This window comes from Dipodomys merriami, unplaced genomic scaffold, assembly GCF_024711535.1.
Source record: "Dipodomys merriami isolate MVZ:Mamm:240054 unplaced genomic scaffold, mDipMer1.0.p SCAF_5, whole genome shotgun sequence".
In the NCBI taxonomy this organism is placed as follows: Eukaryota; Metazoa; Chordata; class Mammalia; order Rodentia; family Heteromyidae; genus Dipodomys; species Dipodomys merriami.
The window spans coordinates 55542180-55568954 of NW_027206068.1; the positions used below are offsets into that span (position 1 = coordinate 55542180).

Below are 26775 nucleotides of genomic sequence, written 5' to 3' on the forward strand. Positions count from 1 at the left end.
CACACACACACACACACTCATGCCCATGTAACAAGTAATTCAACAAATTATCTCCTTTTTCTAGTTACAACTTCTAATCCATTTGTCTGTTTCTAGTACCCATGACTAGTTTAAGTTGTAATTAAGAATGATTTCGATGTTAATACCTGATTGAGTCAATATGGGAAACCCTGTAATACCTTGGCTGTCATATAAAGATCTCTTGTTAAGGGGGACTAAAAGTATAGACAGTGTTTTGCAAGACAATTTGGGGGCAGCTTACTCTGACATTAAACAATGAAATCTACTAACTCTTCATCTGACTAGCTAAAGCATGTAATAAAACAAATACACTCAATGACAATTAAGGCAGGGTCATTGTGGTGGCTAGAAAAAAATATGTTTCACCATCTACTGTGTTTTTATTCAGTGGTCTTAGTATAAGGTGGGAGTTACTGTGCTCTATTTCAATTCCCCAGATCACTCCATACTCCCAGCCCTGAAAGGAAATTATGGCACTGGGGAACTTTTCTATTTATCTCACTACATGAAGGAGCTGTTTTTCTCAGAAATAATTGATGTTTTCTAAAATCTGCTAATCACTGCAAAAATCAAAGACAGGATCTATTTTTATTGTCAAAATTGCGAGTGCTTGAAAGTGGCCAGTAATGCTTCATTCTCATAAGTGCTGTACAATATTGTACAATGTTTTATTACTTAATAGTGGTCAATGTTATATAAATAACCCCAAACAGGAGAAGATAATTAGTGCTCTCCTCAGCAGCACATATATAAAATTGGAACAATACAGAGTAGATTAACATGGTGCCTGAGCAAGAATGCCAGGAAAATTTGTGAATTGTTCCAAATAAAAAAATTCAAATCTCATTAAAAATTGTAATTTCTAATTTTGATATTCCCTAGTCACTTGTGAGAATTCTTCTTAAAAGCAAATATGATGTTAATATGCTGGAACTGTAGTAGTGGTCGCCAGGAAAATGTCTAAGACATCTATAGAATGTTTTCTTTTCCTCGATAGAACAAATTCTGACTACGTCTGAGTAAGATAAGTGATTCATTTATGCTTCCTAATTACTTGTTTTTGAGCAAATGAATACCTACTTTTGAATAAATCCCAATGGAAAAAAATATGGTTGATTCTTAAGTTTGCATTCAAATTGAGAAAGCAATATTAAAACAAATATCTAACACTATTTCCCCTATTTAGAGACATAATGCCTAATATATGTTTTAAATTTTGGTAATAGATCTATTGTTATGCATGGCTTGAAAGTCAGACTTGCAATTCATTAGCAGAACACCATGGATGTGAGGAGACTGGGAAAGGAAGAGGGTCACTTGAAGTGTGTGAGCTGGCAGGAAGGCATCAAATTGGATCCTCAAAACTGAGAGAGGCTAATATTCAGAGTAAATGATTCGTAAGGGGATAATTAAATGTGAGTAATCACAACTTCTGAGAGGAGGTACTGTGGCTGAATCTGAAGGAGGAATCATTGCTTTGTTCTTTAGCTTTCAAGTGATGAGTGACTTTTGGAAATAGGCAAAATAATAGTATCGATTTGGTATGAATTATCATTTTATTTGTCCTTACCACCAATGACTCTGTGAGTGCTATCATTTTCTCCTTTCATAAATGAAGAACCTAAAGCTGAGAGGTGAAATTATTACCAAAGGTTAAGTGATAGGTGTGAAGCTCTGGCACCAAAGCCCACCCCACATCATTAGTTGCTACAACATGGTGCCTCTCTTACTAGAGTGAAGATTCTTAATCTGCTTGCTATCTAAAGTCTGGCATAACCCTGGAGGCAACAATATCTCATATAAGTTCATATCAAATAAAGTTGTCCCCCAATTATACCTGAGACTCACAGGGATGAACCAAGAAAGGTAGGAAACAGTGGATGAGATTGATAAAGCCAATGTGGTAGTTAAGAAAAAAGGAAAGAAAACATGGATTTAGGTTAAAAGCTGGAGAAGGAGATAAAACAAGTAGCACTGATCAAGCAAAACAAACTAGAAACAGAGTTGGGAGAAGGCACTGTTGAACTTACTGTACAATGAGAAAACATTTTTACCAAGAAGAGAATTGGAGCCCATGATCACTGCAAGTACTGCAATAGAGAAGGCCAATCCTGTCTAGACCTCAGTCTAGGAAACTAAAAGAAACATCACAGGCTCATGCCTAGAATCTTAGATACTCAAGAGTCTGGGAGCAGAGGATTGTGGTTCAAAACAAGACTAAGCAATACAAATCTTTGAGGCTCTTATCTCTAATCAGCCACTAAGAAAGCCACAAGTGGAGCCATTGCTCAAGTGGTAGATATCCACTGACTGTCTGACTCTCTAGTAGAACAACTGTAAAATGTATCACTTATATTCTCTTTAATATTTAAATACTGAAAGAGCATATCATACTACACAGAAATATCTTCCTATTATGTGAGGAGATAAATCCATGCTCCTACTAACAGTATGTCCACAGATCCTGTTAGGGGGAGCTTAGAATGATTCTTTAATTTTTTTTGGTAGAATGAGGACAGAGTTCTAAGGTGTCTCTCAGAGATGAGAGCACTCCAAGGACTTTGGAGACTTTTTGACCCAACTTGTAAGTGCAAAGGGAAGGATGTCTAGGCCACTAGTCCTCAACAAAGGCTGGAGAGTAGGAATTAAGGAGGGCCAGAGCGAAGTGAAGCACTGTGACACTTGTTTCTTTCAGACCTTGGTATGAGGCTGAATGCACACATACTGTTACCCCTCATCGACTCTTGGGCCAGATGTGGGACTCTTGAAAGTACACATTTATGTGTACAGCATCCCCACCCATCCCCACCTCCCAGGCCAAAGAAAGCGTAAGTGCTCACTGTCATTTCTGAGGAAATTATTAAGTAGCTGGAAAAGAGGAAAACTATCCCAGGAGTCTTGTGGTTGAGCCTCCAGTGCAGTATCCATATCTACTGTGAATAAAGCCCAAAACGTCTCTGCATGTTCAGCCAGTAAGTCAGGCCACCAGGCAAATGCCTGTAGAAATATAAAGAAACAAGGTAGAAACACATTACTAGTTGGGGACATACACAAAGACCATGCCACCTGAAAAAGTGACAATATGCTTTTTGTCACAAATAATAATAAGCCACATGCATATTTTTCAATTGGGTGGGAAGTTTTAATAACCATATTTGCATTAGTAACTTTGGCATTGATGTATAAGATATAAAATCTACAATAAACATCTGTTGTTTTCAAGAAAAGAACAACATGGTTAATTCTTAACATTTGGTAAATTTATAATGCAAAACAAAAAGAAAGAAAATTCCATATATTATCATTTAAGCTTAACGATTATGAATATCCTGGCATATTTATTTCCAATATTTCTTATTTCTGCAAATAAGAATGTTAGCACAGTTGACATCATAGTCTAAAATAATCACATTTGATTTTATTTTTAAGGACATCTTAGTAGTCCTCTATATACTCACAAATTGACATGTTAAATTAAAACTTTTTACAACTACATAAAGATAGTAAGAATATTTTATCTAAACATTCCTCTACAAAAATGGCTTTCACCAATTTTTGCAATTCCTATTTGACAGTGTGGTAAAGATCTTTACATAAAATCTTTTAATATAGTGCTTATTTCTTTAGGATAAACTTCTAAGTATTATTGGATAAAAGGTATGCTGGAGCCTCTACACGTAAATTGCTCTGCAGGAAAATAATCTTTGTTCCTTTTAATTTTCTTTTTATGAGTCATTTAAAAACATAAACACTATTTCTCAGCTTAAACTCTCTTTTCAGTTTCCTAATACACTAGAGTAAAATCCAAAATACAAAAACAACACCCAAAAATGAAAAAAAGAGACAAAACCCTGTAAACATTTTACAAAGCCTGGAGTGAAATCTCTGTTCCAGGTCTATAATTCACTTAAAGGATTTCCTGGCCTTCTGGTGTTAAGTTGAGTCCCCTTGATACTTTCTATGACATCAATATTCTTTTATTTCTCAGGCTATAGTGTTGCTTATATATAAATATTTTGTTGTCTGCCTTTAGACTGCAACAGTACAAGGACAGTCTAGGTATGTCCCATTTACTACTTTCTACTCGATTAAGTAGTTTATTTGGCCTTTTGGGATATAGAAGCAATCACTTTTTAAAATACAAGCTGTTTTATGTTATTGTTTATTTGTTTATATTCCTGGTACCCATTCAGGGTGCTGTACTCATTCAGCTTGCTTGCTTATAGCTGGTGTTCTATCACTTGAACCAGGCCTCCAGCAAGAATTTTTGCTTGTTAATTGGAGGCAGAGTCCTATGGGCTTGTCTGACCAGGTTAGCTTTAATCCCAAATCTTCTGGATCTCAGCTTCCTGAGTAGTTCATATTTCAGGTGTAAACCACATGTATCCAGCTCTCATGCTGTTTTGATAGGAAAAAATACTTAGTTTTTTTTAGATAGTTCTTGACAATAATGGGGAATTCTCTGTTTTTAGTTTTTACTTAAGTGTCTTTAATACATTTATGGATTATTTTTGGTATGGTACTGGAGGTTAAAGTCAGGAGTGTTACCTGCGACCCTTCTACCACGGCTTCTCAAGTATCTGGGGTTAAAGACATATGCCATGACTTTCATCCCTTTAAAAAACCATTTCAAATATTTTTGGCCTTCCTTATCTTTCCTCCATTTTTTCTATTAAGGTTTAGGTAGTGTCATAATATTTTTGCCAAACAGCCATAAAAAACACTTCTGTGACATATTTTCATTATTCTCCCAACTTAAAATTATAAATTAAAATGAATGATAAAACACTACAGCCAGAGAAGTCCATATTTGCATTCAAACTTGGCTTCATTTATTCAACTATACATTGGATTAAAAAGGAGGAGACAAATTACAAAATTTAAGGTGTATTATAAAAGTTTTACACAGAATTTTCTTAAAAACTGTGTAGTAAACACCTGATATATTACAATAATAATATGTTTATAAAGAATGTCATATAATTAGCTGGGCAGCAGTGGCTCATGTCTGTAATCCTACGTAGAAGGCTAAGAGTTAGAGGATCATGGTTTGAGGGGAGCCTAGACAGAAAACATTGCTAGACTCCATTTCTAAAATAACTAGCAAAATAAAGAACTATTGAAAGTATGGTTCACAGAATGTAAGCTGAGCAAGCGTGAGACTCTGGTATTGCTGAGGGGAAGTCGGGGAGGAAAGAAAGTAAAAAGGAAGGATAAGAGCAAGAAAGAGAAAAAACCAGTCATTGTCACATAAGTAATTAGTAAATATTAAATAGATTAGAAGTTGACTTAAGAAAGAAACATACAATATCCATCGTAGATTTAAAAGTCAGCGACATTTTAAGGTCTGCCTCAATAATATGATAAAATGAACATAAACACTTTCTGAAAATGGTATGTTCTATGCAAATAGAACATATTCTTACTTGCCAATATTATTAGTACCTGAATAACTTTTGTGTAAATATGTGTTGTATAATATATGACAGTATAACCCTAAAGGGTAGTCTGCTATACATGATTTCATTACATATACCTTGTTTTTGCCTTTTGGAGTAGTTAGGGTGACCAGGAAATGGAGGAACCTGAGATTCCTCACTGAGAAATTCAGAACAATATAGAAACCTTAGTAAAAGCAAATAATAATAGTAATAATAATAATAATAAAACAACAGCAACAACAAAACAACAATAAATCCACAACTAAACCAAAAGCACAGAAAAGAGAGAGAGATTCACAGTCTCACATTCAGTTCATAGCCAATTCAGAAGTTTAAAATTGACAATAACAGTAGTGTGAGATCAGGATTGTTTCAGTACAAAAGTTCCTAAAGCTCATTTTAAAGTAGACTTGAAACACAGACCCAGAATGGGGAATAATATATAACAAAATAGTCCTATTTTTAAATTTTAGCTTCCTGATTTTACTGTCAGCTAGATACTTTCATTGTTTGCAGAAGTATTTATTTATGTTTCCAGTTGTACTGGATGCTAATTTGTGGTTCGTGACACTGGAGAAAGCATTAAACACCCACTGTAAAGGCCGGAGTTGCCCTCATTTTGAGAACCCAAGATGGATTCTACTTCCCATCTCGTCCTTTCTCTGGCTTTGTAAGCTCTCCTACCCTGAGAGAAGTGGTGTCAAGTCCTCCCTAAGCTACCCCTTCACGAAGTGAGAAGAAGTTAAATAGCAGCAGGGTCTCTGCCAGAGAGAAGAAACCCCTCTGAGATGTATCTCTTGGTAGGACACCAATGAGAAGGTCCTGATTATCTGAGTTCACCCTATTTTTGTTCTAAGTCTAAGCCATCAATGATTGTAAATGAGCTGGAAGATACAGAAGGAAATGACCCATTTTCTTAAGAGGGTAATACAAAACAAGTAAGTCTTACACAATGAAAACAAAGAGGGAGGGGGTAAAAATGTTCAACAAGAAATATATTCATTACCTTACTTATGTAACTATAATCCCTCTGTACATCACTCTTACAATAAAATTAAATGCTTGATAAGAAATGTACTCATTAAGCTCATGTAACTGTAACCCCTCTGTACAGTATTTTCACAATAAAAAAAAACTTTCTAAAAAAAAGAATAAAGACCTGTCAATCACCAGTACTATATAAATAAATACACATGAAGAAAGCAAATTAAAAATATAGCAAGCTGAAGGTACTTTGACAGACTGGTATGCTTAAGGAATAAAGTTGAAAACAGTAGAGATAAGAATGAATCTTAAGGCAAGAAGCAAAGAACTGAGGCTTTGAACCTGCTGCTTCATGTTTTGAGAAGTTAAAGGTCTGTTCCATTTAAGTTTCTAGTTCTGAGAATTGACCATCACCACACTCATCGACCCTCCCCCCCTCCTCCCCGCCCTGTTTCTGTGAAAACCCAATCAATAGGAAAAGTTTTGTACAAATGTAAATGTAGATTGCTAAATGTAAATTTAGCAATCGCTAAAATGTGTTGAAATTCACACACACATCTTCTAACATGAGTGTATGTGTTTAAAAAAATAACAGCATGACTCTGTCTGTAGATACCAAGTACTAGTTTGTAAGTTTTGTAAAGCTTATCTTAATCTCTGAAACAAACCTTTCTATTAGGTAGAACACCTAATTTTATTTTTTATGTTAGCAAATATAGAGAAAACAATTGGTCTAGTATCACAGAGTTAATTTGCAAAAGAGCATTTAGTTTGAATCAAAATCAGAGTCTAGAGACCAAGCCTTTTACAAGCTTATCCAAATATAAATAATATCTAATTGAGTAAAATGTTAAAATTATTGTAGTATCATCATTAGTAGTAAAGAGTTAAAATATCATCCATAGATAATTCTCTTATATAACCTGATTTTAAGGAATCTGTATACTTTAGATAAGCATGACACTGGAGAGGAATGAGGACACAAATAAGCAAAAGCAAATGCGAAAAAAATCAAACCACTGATTTGAAATGTTTGAATCTACTCAGAAGTTAAATTAGATTCAAATAATGATGTATATGGGAATGAGTGTGTACATCGAAATATGTGGGTCTCTGTAGAAGTCCTTTCTGTGTCCTGGATCTGTGACTGGAGATAGCTGGAACAGAGTCAGCTGAAACTAAGATGAACCACCAGGTGCACTAACTTGAGAGCTGTCTTCGCTGCAAACTTCATGTGACTGCCAGGTCCCCTTTCTGTCCCAAGTGTTTCTGATGTGGTGGATACATTATCTTTAAAACTTGTTAGGGACTTTCAGTCAAGATATTTTTGTGATAATGAGCAGCAAAATTCTGTCAGCAAAAGTCTGTACATTCTCTGAGTACTCTAAGAGTCCAGGGAGAAATCCCTGCAATGATAGCATGGGTCAAATCTATCAGCAGAATCACGCAGGACCAGGTGACCACTCTAGGTATTTTGGTTCAACAGGAAGATAACATGTGGTTTAGTAGTAAATGCCTGGGTCTGGACTCAGGTGTAAGCTTTCATTCAGTCACTAAATAGAAATGCACATTGGACAAGTTGGTCAATCACTGTGGGTGTTTTTTATTAGAAAATTGGTGTGTGTGTGTGTGTGTGTGTGTGTGTGCGTGCGCGCGTGCACGTGCGCGCATGCATACACCCATGATCGTGTGTTATACTAATAGCTTTCTGTGTTAGAGTTACCTCTTTATTTTTTAGAGTTACCTCTTTCAATAAAGAGGTAACTCTATTTAACTAATAGTTAATAGTAACTCTACTTAACTCTATAACTGTATTTTTGGTGGGTTTGAAAATAAATAACATCTATATTCTAATTTTGTTCGAGACATTTAACAAGCCCTGGGGACATGACAGTTTTGTGAAAGTTAGCAGCTTCAGGATGAAAAACTCTCAGATCACTACCCTAAAATTCTGGTCTGACATGGTCTGGTCACTAAAATGTGAAGGCAGTCTTAGAGGTTTTTCTAGGAAGGAGCTTAAGCTACTTTCTAAGGAGAAAACACAGGAATTTTGAAGAAAAGCCTGAGAGGAGAGGTCGAGAGGCCTTTGGAGAGAAGGCAAGATTGCCTTATAAGCAAGTTACTGTCAAACATCTGAAGGACACAAACCCGCTTAACTGGGAAATTGTTGAAGGACAGAAACAACCTCTTAGCCCTGCAAAGCAAACGGCCACTGTGGAGGAAAGCAGAATGAGGAGAAAAGGAGCTGACACGCCAGCCACTTGAAGTCAGACACATTAACCTCACCCAAGGGAGCTGGGCTAGGCACACTTTCATGGAGGAAAAAAACTCTGACTTGAACAGCCGGCAAAATAAATCTCAGTGTAGAGTGCTGGCCACCAATGCACTCTGGAAATGACTTTGGAATCAGACCAATTCACTCTCAGTGTTGTTCAGGGAAAAAGTTAGACTTAGTTTAAAGAAAATATACAGAAAAGAAAAAGACACAACACACACACACACACACACACACACACACACACACACACACACACACAACCAAAATATTAACATCTCTTCAACTGTTTCACTTAGAGAGTTGGCAGTAATTATTCACAGCCATTTTAATAAGATAAACCAAAGATTAGTCCATCCAAAGGAAAACACTTTATAGTTTCAAGAAACCAGGTTGGTTTTAAAATAACTATAATCAAGAATTCCCCCCTGAATCCACACGAAAGAGTTATCTTTTGGTAGAAATTTTTGGAAAGAGTGTACTCACCTCTCTTCCCTGAGACATTCCAAGCATTTGGGAGCATAATGAAACAGAGAAAGGCCATAGTGTTATACAATATTTGAACAAGAATTAATCACCAGAAGTTTTGTTTGTTTCAGACTATATTTCAGTGTTATTATTACCTCTTTCAATAAAACCTACTGTATTTTTGTGGGTTCAAAAATAAATAACATCTATATTTTCATTGTGTTTGGTACATTATTGTTTGATATGATCACATGAAGTGTATATTGCATGACGTTTAGTTTTTAATTCCTACAAAATATTTGAAAATAAAAGATGTACCTATTCAGCTGAAATAGATAGTACCATTTGATATCTAGACTTTTCTATTTAGAAAGGTTTAATAGTCTTATGGTAATGTCTTTTAGGAAGGGACAAAGACTAAAAATGTATTTTTTTAAAATCATATAATCACAGGCATTGTAACATAGCAGTGGGTACAAGCCTAGGAAAGATTCTCCTGGGAATTCATTTCAAGTTATTGAAGCAGCTGTTTCTTCAGTTTAAAATAAAATATCCATAACAAGTTCACACATGACAGATGTAAGCTAAAAACTGGATTCCACAGTGTGAGCCAAAAGCAGATGCTTTGAATGATCATATTTATAATCAGATACAATAAATCAGTTACCTACAGTACAGTTTCATAAATACCCTTTTTGAAGAATTTATGAAAATACAGATCCTATAGTTTCTTGTATTTTTAGAACTAGGCATCATTAAGTACACATATTTTGTAACTCCATTGGTATCTGTTTCTTTTTAACCCCTTGTCCTTTGCATATGCTTTTTTAAGAATAAATACACTGTTGGGGCACTGAGTTTACTACATTTCCTTACTTCCACAAGTTTCCACTATCCAACTCAAATTCAAGGAATTTCTAATTTTATTTCATTTTATTTTTACAAATAAGCTCATGACTGGGCAGGTTGTTGGTGGCTCACACTTGTAATCTTAGAAACTCAGGAGGCTGAGTCGTAAGAATAACAGTGCAAAGACAGTCTGGGTAGACAAATCTGAGAGACCTTTATCTTCAGTTAACCACTGAAGAGCTGATGTGGCTCAATGGTTAAAGCACCAACCTTCAGTGAAAGAGCTAAGCCAGAGTGTGAGGCCTTGAGTTCAAGTTCCAATACTGGCAAAGAAAAAAAAAAAAAAGCTAATGACTATTTTTTTAATAGAGGGAGGATTTAAGGGGTGTTGGTTTTGAAATAAGCATTTGCCCAGTGAAAAACTGTTCCATATCGACAGCAAATGTTAGTGTGTAATTGTAATTTGAAAAATTACCTGAGTATATCCTTCCCTACCACAAAGGGCTCTAAAATTTGAGGCTGTGTGTGTGTGTGTGGTGTGTGAGTGTAATGTAGGATCAGTAAAATCTTACAGTTTTGTGGTAGTTGGAAGGCAAGTACAGAGTTTTCCGCTCTATAGCCATGAATGCTTTCTTTTTAATTTTATCTTAAAGGTTAACACAAACTTTCCTTTTTCATGTTAATGGCATTTCCAGACTAAATATGCTTAGCAAGCAGACTGGCACCCAAAGGTGGGTGTGTTCTAGTTGGTGTAACAGTCACGACGTTCTGGGACAGTCCTCAGAAGCTCTACTGTGGGCCACAAATCGTGATTATTGTTGGCAATACGTATATGAAATTGCATACACATGTACCATTGCTTTTTCACATTTAGGAGTCACACTTCCAAGAAATGCACACAGGCTTCTCAGCTTTCCACAGGTGAATGGCCAGAAATGAATCAAGACTCTGGGCAGGCAGGCTACTGTTTCAGTGTTGCTCCCATGACAGCAAAGCTTGACAGAGAGCTTTGCACTACAGTTAAAACAAGTCATCACCTCCGCATGATGCTCCTCATTCTGCTGTAAGACTTCTATGCAGAGCTCGGCTAGATGAAGAACCTCTTCCAGCTTCCTGGCAGGAGTCGCCTGGTTCATGGTCTCTGCATAGACAAAGAAAAGAATAATGTCACCTTGAAAACACAAAGCCAAACATCTCCTAAGATGTAACCAGAGTGTTCAAATAGTACGGGAAAGCCTACTTTTGAGAAATCAGGAATGCAAGAAACACAACTGAATACATTTTCTTTTAAAGCCAGTTCACCAGATTGCAGAAAATGCTGCACCCACAAAGCAATTCACAGGGATCTGCAAGTGCTTTGCCATTTAGTACATAAGAACTAACAGGTGCAACCGCACATTAGATGCTCAACTTCTGCAACAAACAAGTTATAATTCTCCTCAAGGTCAGCAACACAAAGAGAGCAGATACCACAGTCTTTTCCTTCTCTCTGTATTGTATTGTCGGTACAATACCTTTCTCACCAGATGAGTCATTCCTGGCATTAGCAAAATCCAGGCTTTGTTGTTGTTGTTGTTGCTATTTAAATTCCCAGCCTGAATGTCTATAGTTCATGTTGATCTTAAATTCAAGAAGTACAGAGTCACCTAAAACATCTCTGACAGCCTGCAATTAACTGATTCCCTCCTCTGCTTTCCTGCTACCATCACAGCCTACCTTTTAACTATGGGAGCGGGGATTAGGGCAGAAGTATTATATATGTATATATATATATATATATATATATATGTATATATATACACACACACATATATGCATATATATACATATATAGTAAAGATACTGTACAGAGGGGTTACAGTTACATGAGTAAGATAATGAGTACATTTCCTATTGAGCATTGTTATTCCCTCTTTTGTTTATTCCCTACCATCCCTTCCCTCCCCATCTCCCCAGCTCCTCTCCCCGCCCCCACCACTGAAGTTGTAAAGTTTTCAATATGGGTCTTGAACATCTCATTGTTACAATGGGCCAACCTGTATCCTTATTTCAGCATTTTGTTATTTCCCCTCCCCTCCCCAAATTAGAAAAATGTATATACAAGATGCAGGGACATTCTTTCAGTTTTGAGCCAAATTGGTGCAAAAAAGAATAGGATGTAATAAAGATGAAGAGCAGTTATACCTAATCCAGTAAAAGTAAAAAAGGATGTAGTTGGTTTCAAAGATGCAACCAGCAGGCAGACATTAAATGTTTTCTGTGCGATGAAAACTGTGTTCACATTTGATATGAAAAACAAGTCTTCCTATAAGCATTCAAGGTGAATCCCTCGCCTCTATTTCGTGTTTCTGTATCATAATACCCAACACTGGGTAATTTGTAAAGAAAAGAGGTTTTAGCATGGGAACATCCAAACATCAGGCAGTCTCCTTTAGTTTAGCTTTAGTATTCATGGAACACAGTGAAGTAGAAAGGAAAATGGTTAGGTGGAAAAAGGGACCAGATAGGTAGGGTTACCTTGCTTTATGACAAACGCTCTTATGAGTGCTAACTTTAAGAACTAGACGCCATGTCTCCTCATGTGAACCTTCAGGGGACACACTCGGCCTAATCTGAACCAAACCACAGGTACTGTCTTACATTCACAGTACTCTCTGTGCCCTATTCAATAGGTTGTAAGACACAGACATAAAATGCTCAGACAAAAAGAGCTTTTTTCCCCTCTGTGGGTCTCAGGAGCCAACCCTTAGCTGGCTCTGGCAATGATGGGTGATCACAGCAGGCTTTAAGTATGACAATGCATAGAATGGATGACTACACTGACAGCTAAGGGTGCGTGTTTTTTAACAGGGCCTCGAAATAACTCAAACTTTAAGAAAATGTTGTGGTAGGTGGTGACTGTGGGTAACAATGACTGGCAAGGTTCTGTGAGTGGGATTATGGGATTATGGGAAGACGACTGTGCAATGGAAAAGAAGATGAAGATCAAGAAAGGAACAAAGTCATCCATAAGCTAAAGAAATGCTGAGTTACTGAATTAGAAAACCAATTCCTTCTAACTTAGAGAATCTTTGCTGCTTACAATGGTTGTGTTGTGACATGTGTGTACAGCATGGCTTTCCTAAAGGAAGAGAAAGGCAGAAACATATATACAAATACCATTGTAGACAACAATCATGCGGGAGGATGTTATGTCTCACAACCACAACTAATCTATAAGTTAGGTAATCATAAGTCCTAAGTCTCATTTCCAGAATCTCAATGAGAGTAAATCAAGGCTTCAAGGTCTTACAGCTGATTGAGATGAAATAAACTAAATGTTACTTAAAGACTTCAGTTCTTAATTTTCCATTCTCTAATTAGGAAACACACACACACACATACACATACACACACACAAGTATCCTTAGCTACAAGTACACCAAAGTAGGGAAAATGAAGAAATAATATCATGACTTATTTCTAAGTGTGTGTTAAAAACTAGCTGTTGTATTTGATTTTACCTTCAATAAAAAGTTTTAGAGTACCTTGTTTTCAAGGTGAAGTTTGAAGTCTAAAACATTTTATTATTCCTAGACTAAGTTCAATGAGAGGATTGAAACTTTGTACTTGAACATAATGGCCACTCTTAATACTTTTTAAAATATGGCATTTTTATCAAGCACAACATTATGCTGTTGTTGGCTTTTACCTATTTGACTACAGCAAGAAGTTTAATGCACTCCTTAGAATCCTACTATATAACAAGGTTATCAATAGCTGCATAAAAATAAGATAATGGTGAATGTTTGAGAATTCTTTTTAAGTTTTTTTTTTTACTCTTTTTGAAACATTTCCACAGCATTACAGATGTTCTCTATATTCTTCAAGCTTCACACCAAATTGCTGGTTGTTGTAGTACATTGCCAATAGTGACATTTAAAACAAATATGCCAGAAGCATCAAGGTTTCTTGATGAATTTCAAATGCTTTGCTCTTGGCTATGATCCTTTTTCATTCTGGAACACTTTTTTGTTTTCTATGATAAAACTTGTTGGCTCCCTAGAGTAACTCCTTTTCATTACATTTAAGAAGTGTTGCTGATAGGGAAAATGGAGGGAGATGAGAAGTTATAATACAGACTGACAGTTTTGCCTTGGTAGGTTCTGCTTTTCGTTTGTGGCTCCAAAGAGTAGATGTACTGCCAAGATATTCTCCTTGGCTGCTTGCTTTGCTATCATTTCCTTTCAAGGTCCCTAATGATAGATGATCAGTGCTGTTCATGCTGAAGGTCTCAAGAGGTTATGGGAAGAATAGTAAGAGCATTTCCTTTTTAATCATATAGTATACTTTTTGAAATATCTAAAATATACTTGGAACTCAAAAACTTAAATCCCCCAACAACAAATCCTCAAAGAAACAACTGTCCAATAAATAAGGCTAAAGACTTAAAGAGAAACTTCTCTGAAGAGGAAAGAAGGATGGCCAATAGACACATGAAGAAATGCTCAACCTCCCTAGCCATAAAGAAATGCAAATCAAAACATTAAGATACCACCTTACCCCAGTTAGAATGGCAAAAATCAAGAACTCTAATAACAACAGATGCTGGAGGGGATGTGGACAGAAGGGAACCTTACTGCATTGTTGGTGGGAGTATAAACTTGTTCAACCACTTTGGAAAGTAGTATGGAGGTTCCTCAAAAGACTCCACATAGAGCTCCCCTATGACCCAGCAATCCCACTTTTGGGCATTTACCCAAATGGTTACAAAAAGGAACACACTAAAGCTACCAGCACAACTATGTTTATTGCAGCATTATTTACTATAGCTAAGATATGGAACCAACCCAGATATCCCTCAGTAGATGAATGGATCAAAAAATTGTGGTATATATACACAATGGAATTCTATGCCTCCATCAGAAAGAATGACATTGCCCCATTTGTTAGGAAATGGAAAGGCTTAGAAAAAATTGTATTAAGTGAAGTAAGCCAGGCCCAAAGAAACATAGGTCCAATGGTTTCCCTTATTTGCAATACCTAGTATATGTCTGAGTCAAGCAGAAAAGGTCACATAGGGTGATGTTGGGGAAATGAACCCTAAGATATGTATTCAAATGTTTTTTTTCTTTCATGCAATTGTTTCTAACGCATTTATAAGATAATTTCTTTGTTGCTTTGTATGTCCCTCCCCCCACAGTATAAGCCGATCTTTCACTGTATTTGATGTCGGTATAATTTGTGGAGGGGAAGGGGAAAAACAAGTCGTTTAAATAAGGATACAGGTGGACCCATTGCAACAATGAGAAGTACAAGTTGTTATGTCGAAAATGAACTTTACAACTTTGGTGGGGGGAGGCGGGGAGGATTGGGTGGGGGGGGCGAGGGGAGGATGGGAAGGGATGGGAAGGGGAAACAAAGGAGGAGGCTACAATGCTTAATAAGAAATGTACTCATTATCTTGCCCATGTAATTGTAACCCCTTTGTATAGTATTTTCACAATAAAAAAATTAAAAAATAAAATATAAAAAAAGAAAATGCTTTTGATAATTTGTTTCAATGACCTTAATAAGTAAAACTCATGTATTTCAATGATTTCATATACATACATAATGACAACTGCAGTCAATTGTGTGTGTGTTTGTGTTGCTGATAAAAGGGTTTGAACTCAGGGCTTCATAGCTGGCAGTCTACCACATGATCCATGCTTGCATCTCTAGCTTTTCACTAGTTAACTGGAGATAAGAGATAAGGGTCTTGATTTGCCAAGATGGCTTCAAACCACTACTCTTAAATATCTCACCATTCTGAACTGCTAGGATTATAGGCATGAGACACCTGTGACTGAACACAGTCCAATTTTAAGTGTCCTCAACACTTAAAAATGCCTAGATACACACGTACACACACCCCCAAAAAACCTTATCTTTTAAAAGACTGGTTGTATCTATATTTTTTTGGTGAAGCAAGGAGCAGTGTTCAAGATGATGTTAAACTGAAGAACTAGGACACTATTTCATCCCAATATTGTTTTGCCCTCTATTTCTTGCATTTAGGCCATAATGACCTTCTAGACAATAAAAAGTACTCCTTCTATATGCATTTAGATTTCCTGTTTGATTTTTCAGCTCTCTTGATTTTGCGGTCTTAGATTTGATGAAGTATATGGTATGTGCAATATAGTGTCCTAGCAACTGAGGGGGTACAACAATGAAGAAGATGGTATATCTGACTTCAAAGAGTTTGTGTGCATCTCTCTCTAACTGGTCAATGAAGTAATATATATCAACATGGTATCCATGTTGGGTTTATATGATGAAGTTCTATAATAAATTCTGAAAATGGGGCTGGGAAGGTGGCTCAGTGGTAGAGCGCTTGCCTTGCTTGCATGAGGCCCTGGGTTTGATTCCTCAGAACCACATAAGCAAAAAAAAAAAAAAGAGCCAGAAGTGGAGCTGTGGTTCAAGTGGTAGAGTGCTAGCCTTGAACTGAAGAGCTGAGGGACAGTGCCCAGGCCCAGAGTTGAGGCCCCACGACCAGACCCCCAAAAAAATTCTGAAAAGACTGAATAGAGAGATGGTTTAGATTTAACAATAGGAATCCTAGCTTGCAAAAAAACAAGCTTATAGATCCACAAACAGCAAAGATTTAAGTCATTCTTGAATGGCTTATGTAAGTTCCACAGAAAAAGTAGTTTTTATACATACGTGTTTTGATTTTAGAAAGCTAGTAGCAGCCTAACACCAAATTCTCCACCTTTTCCCTCCTGCAATGGAAAGAAAAACTCACTCGTCTGTTGTCTCATCCTCCCAACAGAAATAAGATGAATGAGATAAAATATCCTGGTACTGAAGAGATAGATTGAGAAATATAGAACAAGTATGGGGGAACTCTTGAGATAACTCCAGAAAATGGGGGGACAGTATGGGGAGGAGAGGAAAAGGAGGCCTATGTAGAGAGCAGAGCTAAAGTTAGGATTACAGTACTATACACACCACCCACTGACCCTCTTATGGGCATATACATAATTTGTTCTGGCCAGAAAGATCAATAAAGACCATGTTAGCAAACTTCTCTACGTGAAAAGCCTTCACTGCCCTTTTATATTCCCTAAACCCCTTTATGCTGCATTTGCTGACTCATGAATTTTTTTCTGGACCCTTAAGCTATTGCAATTTGAATCTTAACTCTTTTTGAAGTTACTTGTTCTATTTGCATAACCCACACAGATGACTCAGAAAATCTATATTTTTTTAAACTGAAATATCCTGGTAGAAGAAAGACTCTAGCTCCAGACAAAGCAACTTGTAGAAAGAGACATGGTGCCAGGAGCTGAGGCAGCTGGCTCCAGGGAGTTATAATCCTGGCCAGATTCTCATGGGCCTTCTCAGCCCAAGAGGGAAGAAAGGTGAGAAATCAGATACTTTCTTCCCTATTAAACAAAACAGCCCCTCCCTTGCCCGCCTGCCACTTCTTTGAAATAGTGACTCTGTTACCATGATTGTGGAGGAACTCTCTAGAGGGAACAGTATGTAGGTGCTATGAAGACTACTTCTAGAGGCTGGGGGAGAGGTGGTTCCTAAAACTCAACCTGGATCTATTTATTACAATACATGGTACTGATAGCTACAGAAAGTCTAAGAGGCATCATGGATCTCTTTGCAAGGTCAATGGTTCAATGAAGGCTAATGCTTCTTTCTATAAATGCTGATATATGTTGCTTTCCATAGCAACATATTCCTGGTGAAGATCTGCTGTGTTGAACTTTTGCATGCATCACAGCCACCTGGAGGATTTGCTAAAAGACACATTCCTTGTTTTTAATCTCCAGAGTTTTTCATTCAGTCTTGGTAAGGCAGGAGAATGTGCATTTCTAGTAAGTTGTCAGGTAATATGCTCATGATGCAGGCTGAGAAAACGATAGTGCTTATGAGCAACACAATTAAAAACAAAGGAGACCCTCATAAATATGATTTCCTACTTTACTGCAAATCAAGCTATATACAGAGCAAGTTACGCTTGATGTTATGCAATTATGTTCTGCATGTTAAGTCAAAGATGACTTTGCAGATTCCAGAAAGAGTTCATGTTTTTGTAAGATTATTAGTAGATAGGATGTTGTTCATATTTAAACAATTCTTTGAATGAATGAAAATAATTACTCTAAGGTGGTGGGGTGTCTTTACAACTGTTTAGAAGCCATGAAGATACTAATGCCACACTTGTTTGGAAACAATAGGTTTGTAGCCTTGTACTTCCATGGTTCCCAATGGGACTGACTCATTTAATGACCTTGTCATTTAAAGTTAAGTTTCAGTTAATATCTCCTTGGAATTAGTCATGTTAATGATATAGTGCTTTGGAATAATTGTTCTGTGGTCACAGTCAGATTAAACACTTCACTGGGTTATTTCACACATCAATAAGTACATGTTTATGTCAATGGCCAATTGCAGAACAAAGAAGAATTAGCCAGTGGCTTTTGGCAGTTGGGCTGGATCTAAATTGAACAATCTCCATAAAACCACACTAAGATGTGACCATGAGTAGGATATAAAATGTCAGAAATACATATGAGGTTGAAGTTAGTGACTCTGGCCAGGCATGGCTGTACATGCTTGTAACCCCAGCACTCAGAAGGCCAAGATAGGAAGATCACAAGCTCAAAGCAAGCCTGGGCTACATAGCCTAATCCTTTCCAAGAAAAGAAAGAATGAAAGAAAGAAATGTCTCACTGTATGTGAGACTTTCTTTGGGGGACATTTGAAGGCCCATGTTCTTCTTAATACCTTAAAATAGGTGTTGGGGTGACAGGATAATGCAGTGAAGGGTAACAGCACCCATACCTAACATTTAACATTTCTTTTTATCATTTGTTGTAAGCTTTTATAGCTCTACAATTTATAACAGAATAGACACCTTGACTTGAGCTCTGTAAAGCTGAGCTAGTTTGAAAAGCAGGAAGTTTATGTTCTTATAGGGAAAACACTTCTTCATGATGCTGTTGGCTACAAAAACTCTGAAGGTGTAAAGGAGAGAAAAAGCTTCCTATACTGAAAACTTAATCTGCTCTGGATAGCTCTGGATATCACAAGGCTATTGGAGTCTAATGAGAGGACAAATGTTTTCAGTGTAATTTCTCCAGCTAATGACCGATTTATAAACAACTCCTCTTGAGCCCTGTCATACAGTTACACGTACGTATGTGTTTATATACACATTCAATACCTGAAACTGATAAACAGTTCCTCCTGGTTGTTCTGATACATACATACATACATACATACATACATACATACATACATACATACATACATACATATGTGCATCCATGCATATACATTCATACATACACATATACATAAAATTTTTAAATGTAATTCCCATTCAGAAACTGAAAATTGCAACATTCATCTCAGTGACTGCCATGCCAATATCCAAGTAAGGTTCATCACATCTTTGACTCAATACTGATTTCTTTTTGTCTTCTAATTGTATTTACCAAAAACATCCATTCAGTCATGAGGAGAAGGGCCCCATCATCTCCCCAAACGCACATCTGCATCTTGCTCCTTATAACTCACTTTTCTGTAATAGAAAAGAACTTCTGCCTGTGAGCAATGGGAATGGAATATAAGCCAGGCAAGGTCGGTGAGGCTGAGGGGGTGAAGATGTGGGGAATAGGAAGGTGAAAATGACTTCAGAGGCTGACCAGCTCAGAAGCCAGTTGGAAGAGACATTTATTTTAAAAAGAAAGTTTACTGGAGAAATCAACTAGAATGTAAAAGGTACCAGTGGAAAAATTCAGCAGCCTTAGTCGATAAGAAGTTACTCAAAGGACTTTTCTTCCTTTGTTTTGGGAGAGGGGTGACATTCAGGGCCTCACTCTTTGTCTGCCACTTGATCCATATTGCCCTTATTTAGCTATGGTCACCTATTTTTGTCTGGGCTTGGTCTTGGACCAATGCCTCCCCAGTACCTGAGATTACAAAGGTGAGCCATTTTACCTGCCCTAGATGAGACACTCTTGATGTCTGAATATGTTCATTTCCTTTGATACATGAGCAAGGTTTTCTATGACAGCCAAGTCATGTCTTAACAATAATTATTTGTTGCTAAGATTGTGGAGAAAGTCTAGTAGTTGATATATGTAAAAACAAGGTGTAGGGAGTAGGATTGGTTTTAGTGTTGAATATTCCTACAGCTTTAATATCCTGAGTTTATTAACCACTGTGTGTGTGTGTGTGTCTAGGTATACATGTGGATCCTGTGTGCATGCATTGAGGCTTACATATATTTTATACATGTCCTCTTTGAAATAATATATGTATATATTTAGGTGACTATGTACATATAAGGATTGCATATTGCTTTAAAATAACACCCAATTAGGGCTTCTTAGTTTAGCATCTGAGGCTAAATGACTACTTAGATACAATTTACAAATAATGAACCACCCCTAATTTCCAAAACTATGATATATATGCTAGAGACTTAGAGCATGTGTAAACTCTGTTGAGGGAGCAGTAGAAACCTGTCACTTTGCATTACTCTGATTTTGTACAATTGGAAGAGACCTCTCAATGTATCTAAACTGCTCAGATTAGCAAGGTGCTGCCGGAGCCACGCTGGTATATGTCACTTGGTTTACCTGATGACACATGTTAGTAAATAAACAAGAGGTCACCAATCTGTTGTTTTCAAGTTCTGCCTCTGGAGAATGACAAATTTTTACAAAATTGCTTCTGAAAGTAAGAAAGCTTGTTATTTCAAGACTGCATTTATCTGTGAAGTGCATTCCAGAGAAGCAAAATTACAAACAAAACAAAATAAAACAAGCCAACCAACAGTAACAAATCCATGACACACTGTCAAGTGAGCTGAGCGCAATGACATCCTTTTTGAGACCTTTAAGGAAGCAGGTGTTGGACACTTATAATGAGATTTCCATGCATCTTCAGAGGAGGAAGGAAAGGATTGTAGCAAGAGCCTCTTAGAGTCACAGATCACAGCTGAGGGGATAATTCCTGGTAAGGAGTACTGTGAAGGGGATGTTACACAAATGTTTTGTTTTCTCATGGGGCGCTTATACATAATTTTTACAGAGGACAAGTATTCACCAGGGGAAGTTTAATGAAGAATATTATTTATTCCAAATCTTGGGAAAACTGTAGGTTCCTGATGTACTAGCTATGAATTATATGCTTTTTTTTTTTTAATTGTGAAAATACCATACAGAGGGGTTATAATTACATGGGCAAGATAATGAGTACATTTCTTATTAAGCATTGTTGCCTCCTCCTTTGTTTCCCCTTCCCATCTCCCACCCCACCCCCGCCCCCCCTCGCTCCCTCCCCCAGCCAAAGTTGTAAAGTTCGTTTTCAACATAACGACTTGTACATCTCGTTGTTGCAATGGGTCCACCTGTATCCCTATTTAAACTATTTGTTTTGCCCTTCACCTCCACAAATTAAACCAACATCAAATACAGTGAAAGCAGGGGTTATACCGTGGGGGAGGGACATACAAAGCAACAAAGAAATCATCTTATAAATATGTTAGAAACAATCACATGAAAGAAAAAACATTTGAATACTTATTTTGGGGTTCATTTCACCTAATATCAACTTATCTGACCATTTCTGCTTGTCTCAGACATAAACTAAGTATTGCAAATAAGGGAAACCATGGGACCTATGTTTCTTTGGGCCTGGCTTACTTCACTTAATATAATTTTTTAGCGTTAGATCTTCCTTGCTAAGAAGGTACTCTGCCACTTAAGTCATGCCTTCAGTCCTCAGCCATTTATTTCTATGTAGGAAATTAAGGTACTGAAGTAGAAGATGCAATGTCCAAACAGAAAGTTAAAACAATGTGATTTCAATCCAGATGTAAGACAAAACTGAAAAATTAAGAAGTGAGAGGGTAAAAATAAAAGTTGAGGATAACTGAAGGAAAACGCTAAACTTATACACTTAGATTCAATCAGAGTGGAGTCCACATGATTTTTTTTTTTTTGGGTCCGGTCGTGGGGCCTGAACTCTGGGCCTGGGCTCTGTCCCTCAGCTCTTCAGCTCAAGACTAGCACTCTACCACTTGAGCCACAGCGCCACTTCCCGCTTTTTTTTTCTGCTTATGTGGTGCTGAGGAATTGAACCCAGGGCCTCAAACATGCAAGGCAAGCACTCTACCACTGAGCCACCTTTCCAGCTTGAGTCCACATGATTTTTATCCAGTTTTACCTTTTATCCTCACCTCCCACCTCATAGTTTTGTTACCACTGGACTCAGTACCACCTTTATTACAGACAAAACACACCAGACACCGTGTACAGGGGTCTGACTGAACACTCCCATCCTATGTAATTATGGACATTGCTAATCATTGTGCAACTTATCGTAGTATCTAGAAAGACACGCCTTCACTGCATGTTTCTAGATTGATTAAGTTTTTTTTTTGTTCATTCCTTTCCTTTCTAGTTTTCAAGACAACATGCTGGTATGTCACTTAGGCTGGCCTTGAATCATGATCCTCCCAATTCTGTCTCTCAAGTACTGGGATTGCAAGCCCAGCTCCTACATTTAAAATTTTTTTATTGAGTTCTTTAAAAAGAATACTAGAATTTTGGTTAAAAATCCAGCAGATTAATTTGGGAGATATTTACATTTGACAGTATTAAGTCATCATCCAAGCTTACTGCCTGTACAATTTGAAGCTATTTTCTATGACCTTTGCGTTCCATTTTTGTCTTCATAGATGTCTGTGAAATTTTGTATGCTTTGGGCAGTTAATTTCTAAATGCCCAACCATGGTGGTAGCTGTGAAAGGATTTACTTTCTACCTAATCAATAGATGGGGAACAACCGTGGTTCTCAGAGGGTGGTTTATGAACCTCTAGGGGTCTCTGAAACCATTCAGGGATCAAAACTACCATCAAAATAATACTAAAGTGTTCTTTTCCTTTTAAACTCTGTTGACATTTACATCAATGTTGGAAAAGCAAGGGTAAGTAAGACTGCTGTTGTCCGAGCATGAATCAAATCTGAGTTGCTAAATTATAACTGTCATTGAATTCTTTAAGACAATGCATTTAAGAAAAAGAAAATGCTAACACTAGGTTGTCATTGGAGGAGTACAGTTATTAAATGTATGATGTCACTGCCCTTTTAAGAAAACATTTTAAAACAATATATGGGACAAAGCAGGAATATTCCACAATATACTTTTGCATGCTAAAGTACAACAATTGCTTCAAAGAAACATATTTGTGTCACTGAATCAAGAGGGGAGCTGATCACTCTCTCTTCTACAGAACAAGTTTGTTGTTGGAAACAATGAAAGACAAAATACAGTTAATTAAACTTGGATTTTATTTCTTGTGCCAGTACTGGAGCTTGAACTCCAGACTTTGCTCTCTTGCTTGTCATTTTTGCTCAGAGTTGGCACTCTACCACTTGAACCTCAGCTACACTTCCAGCTTTAGGTAAATTGGAGATAAAGTCTCAAGGAGTTTCCTGCCTGGGCTAGTTTTAAATCATGATCCTATGATTTCAGCCTCCTTGAATAGCTAGGATTATAGGATATAGCCACAAGAGCCTTGTTCAGATTTAGATATTTGGTAGATATTTTCTGAGAACTGAATGATATAAACACATTAGTTTAAGGAAAACAACAGACAATATAACTGCCAGTGACATTATACCTTCCAAGTAAAAGTGGAGAAAACTTGTATCTGTCATAAGTTTGAGAACCTCTCAATAGCGTAAGACATTTTCTGATGAGACAAGGTTGTTTTTCTTTTCTTTTCTTTTCTTTTTTCTTTTTTTTTTTTTTTTTTGCCAGCCTGGGGCTTGAGCTCAAAGCCTAAGCACCATCCCTGAGGATCTTTTTGCTCAAGGTTAGCACTCTACCACTTGAGCCACAGCACCACTTGGGCCTTTTCTGTTTAATTGGTGGTAAGGAATAGAACCCAGGGTTTCGTGCATGCGAGCCAAGCACTCTACCCCTAAGCCATATTCCCAGCCTGAGACAAGGTTGTTTTTAAAAAGTACTTTACCAGGACTGGCAATGTGGCTCAGGGGTAGAGTGCTTGCCTCGCATGCATGAAGCCCTGGGTTTATTCCTCAGTACCACATAAACAGAAAAAGCCGGAAGTGATGTTGTGGCCCATGTGGTAGAGTGTTAGCCTTGAACAAAATGCTCAGGGACAGTACTCAGGCCCTGAGTTCAAGCCCCATGACTGGCAAAAAAAAAAATCTCATGTAAGTCATCTATGCTATCTTAAACCCACAATCTTCCTGCGGACATTATACCTTTCCTAGCTAGACATTTTCCCCCCATATACAACAAATCCATTAGCATTCTCATTGTTGTCTCCAAAATGTCTGAGAGAACAATTTAAGGAAGGAATTATTTATTTCAGTTCTGAGTTTCAAAAATTTCAGTCCAACATGGTGGGAAGGGTATGGTAGAGTAGAGTAGTTTACCTCAGGGCTGCCAGGAAAGAGAGTTCGAAACTCATAGTAACCAAGGGTAAGATAACACAAGGCTTTACCCAAAATGACATATTTCTTCTGGCTAGACCCCATCTCCTGAACTTTGCAGTCCCTCCCAAAATAACACCACACATTTAATAAATGAGCCTGTGAGGGAAATTAATATAACACTAATCAAAATAACACATTACAATGGATGGCATGAAGAAGCACTAGGAGAGTTCAGCTGTCTTCTATGAACATAGATCATTACAGAGATATTAAAGAGGTAAAATGATGTCATGCAATATGTCAATAAATATTTTTGTTTTATAAAATGTTTTACATATTTTACTCATGCTCACAGCTTTTATATACTGCTAAGTAAATGTTTTATAAATATCTTTTATTCTAACACAGTAAGTTTTGTAGATATAATCCACATAGAATAAAACCCTTTCAGATCTGCATTATTTTGAGGTTGTGAGATTTCTGATTGAGAATTACCCACATAGAGAAAGACTATTGATTTTAGCAAGTTAACTTTATAATCCAGTGCTAAATTCTCCTATAAGTTCTAATAAGTTCTATCTGTTGGGTCCTGTTAAATTTTCTAGGAAGATGACATTTCATTTGCAAACATTTTATCTCCTGTCTGTTTTTCAATTCACTTCATATATTCCTAAAGTTTTTCCCAGATTCCTAGTAGTACATGTACTTGTTCCTAATCTTAGGGGGAAAGCCTCTAGACTTTCTCCATTGAATAAAACATTCAGGGCTGAGGATGTGGATCATTCAGGAATCCCTGAATGGAGTTGGAATCCCATCACAGTTTTTAAAAATGTTTTATTTTTACTATGTATATGTTTATCACAATTTTAAATGTATATGAGTATTGATCTGTTACTTTCTTTGCATCTATTGACCTCATGAATTTTCTTTGAGTTTGGTTAGTTTTCTTATGTTAAACCACTCATATATCTGGGACAAGATCCCTTGTTAATAGTATATTATTTTCCAAATGCATCATTGTTTATACTCTTGTGATATTTAGGAAATATGCAAACTATAATAAAACAGGCCTATGACAATTCTCTTGTTATATTATCTATTTATCAGGCTTGAGGATGAAGATGATATTCATCTTGAATGAAATAAATGAGCCAGCTTTGACTTCTTTCTCATTTTGTACAATTACTTTGAATAAAAATTAATGTTTCTTACTTCCCACACACCAACTTAGCTTAAGGATTTAGGGAGAGCTCTTTGTTTTTCTTGTGCTGATTTTAACGCACATATACTACTTCAGCACATGTCAATTTCAACTGGACTTTTTTTATATTTCCTTACAATATGTCTGTTATTTTCAATATCTCTTGTGTCTCCAGTTACTTTCCTCTAGTATACACATTTATTTTCATCTCTTCTTTTTTATTGGAAATCTTACCTATTTCTTTCCTACATAAGTTTAGCCTTCTTTGTATACTCTCCTTCTAGAATCTTCCTTATTCCATTGAGATACTGAGCTCAATTTGAATACTTGCCTCATCTATCCCACTAGTAAAGGGAATTTTGTTTAATGTCTTTTAAAAAATTATTCTTCAGTAGTTTGGGTCTTGAGGCATAAGAGCTCAGGCCATTTGGAGTTATTGAGAATGGGATAATGGGATGGTCCTGGTCATGACCTTTGCTGGAGTCTACACAGCAGAGAGCTTAAACATTGGGCTTGACAGCCTCAAGAAATACAGAGTTATATATTGCTATTATTGCTATTACTGTTAATCAACTAGTACACAACTGCTAAGGATAGCGAATCACCTTTAGTCTACTATATTCACAGCAGCAGTACCTGGACACAGTCTCCTTAGGTTGAACTCCATGTACCTTGGGGATGGGGTGGTAAAGAGGTGATTCCTCAGCCCATTCTTATTTTCATCAACATCTCACTGCAGCAGAGTTGACACTCATCTTAATATTATTTCCCGATATTGGAAATCTGGCCTAGTGCCACCAATTTTACTGGCATTGACTGTTGAAGTCAACGAAGGGATAGGAAAGGACAGAATGTACCAGAATATCTCCCCCAACTCTGTCTGTACTAGAGATTGTACATTCTAGGTAGGCATGCTACCATTGAGCACCATCAGGAAAATAATTTAAAAACCTCTCTCCCTCCCATTCTGTCTTCTTCCATCTAGACTAGTCTAATTCATCCACCAGGCAGATTGGCAAGATTAGATAACACCTATTTGTGACATGAGAAATGAAGGCGAAGAAAAT

The 26775-nt window shown here is 36.9% G+C and overlaps 1 protein-coding gene and 1 non-coding gene across 9 annotated transcripts in view; one reads left to right on the plus strand and one right to left on the minus strand.

Annotated features, from left to right (window-relative positions):
• Cadps2 (calcium dependent secretion activator 2) overlaps positions 1-26775 on the minus strand; it is a 423408-nt gene that overhangs the window by 71809 nt on the left and 324824 nt on the right. For all 8 annotated transcript variants that reach the window (XM_069996657.1, XM_069996656.1, XM_069996659.1 and 5 more), the window contains 2 exons: positions 11076-11179; positions 2862-3018 (listed from right to left, as the gene is read on the minus strand). In XM_069996657.1, coding sequence (XP_069852758.1) covers positions 2862-3018; positions 11076-11179 — 261 coding nt within the window. The remainder of the gene's footprint in view (positions 1-2861; positions 3019-11075; positions 11180-26775) is intronic.
• On the plus strand, positions 748-853 carry LOC138810245 (U6 spliceosomal RNA). The gene has a single exon (XR_011367056.1). It is a non-coding gene; the product is annotated as a U6 spliceosomal RNA (small nuclear RNA).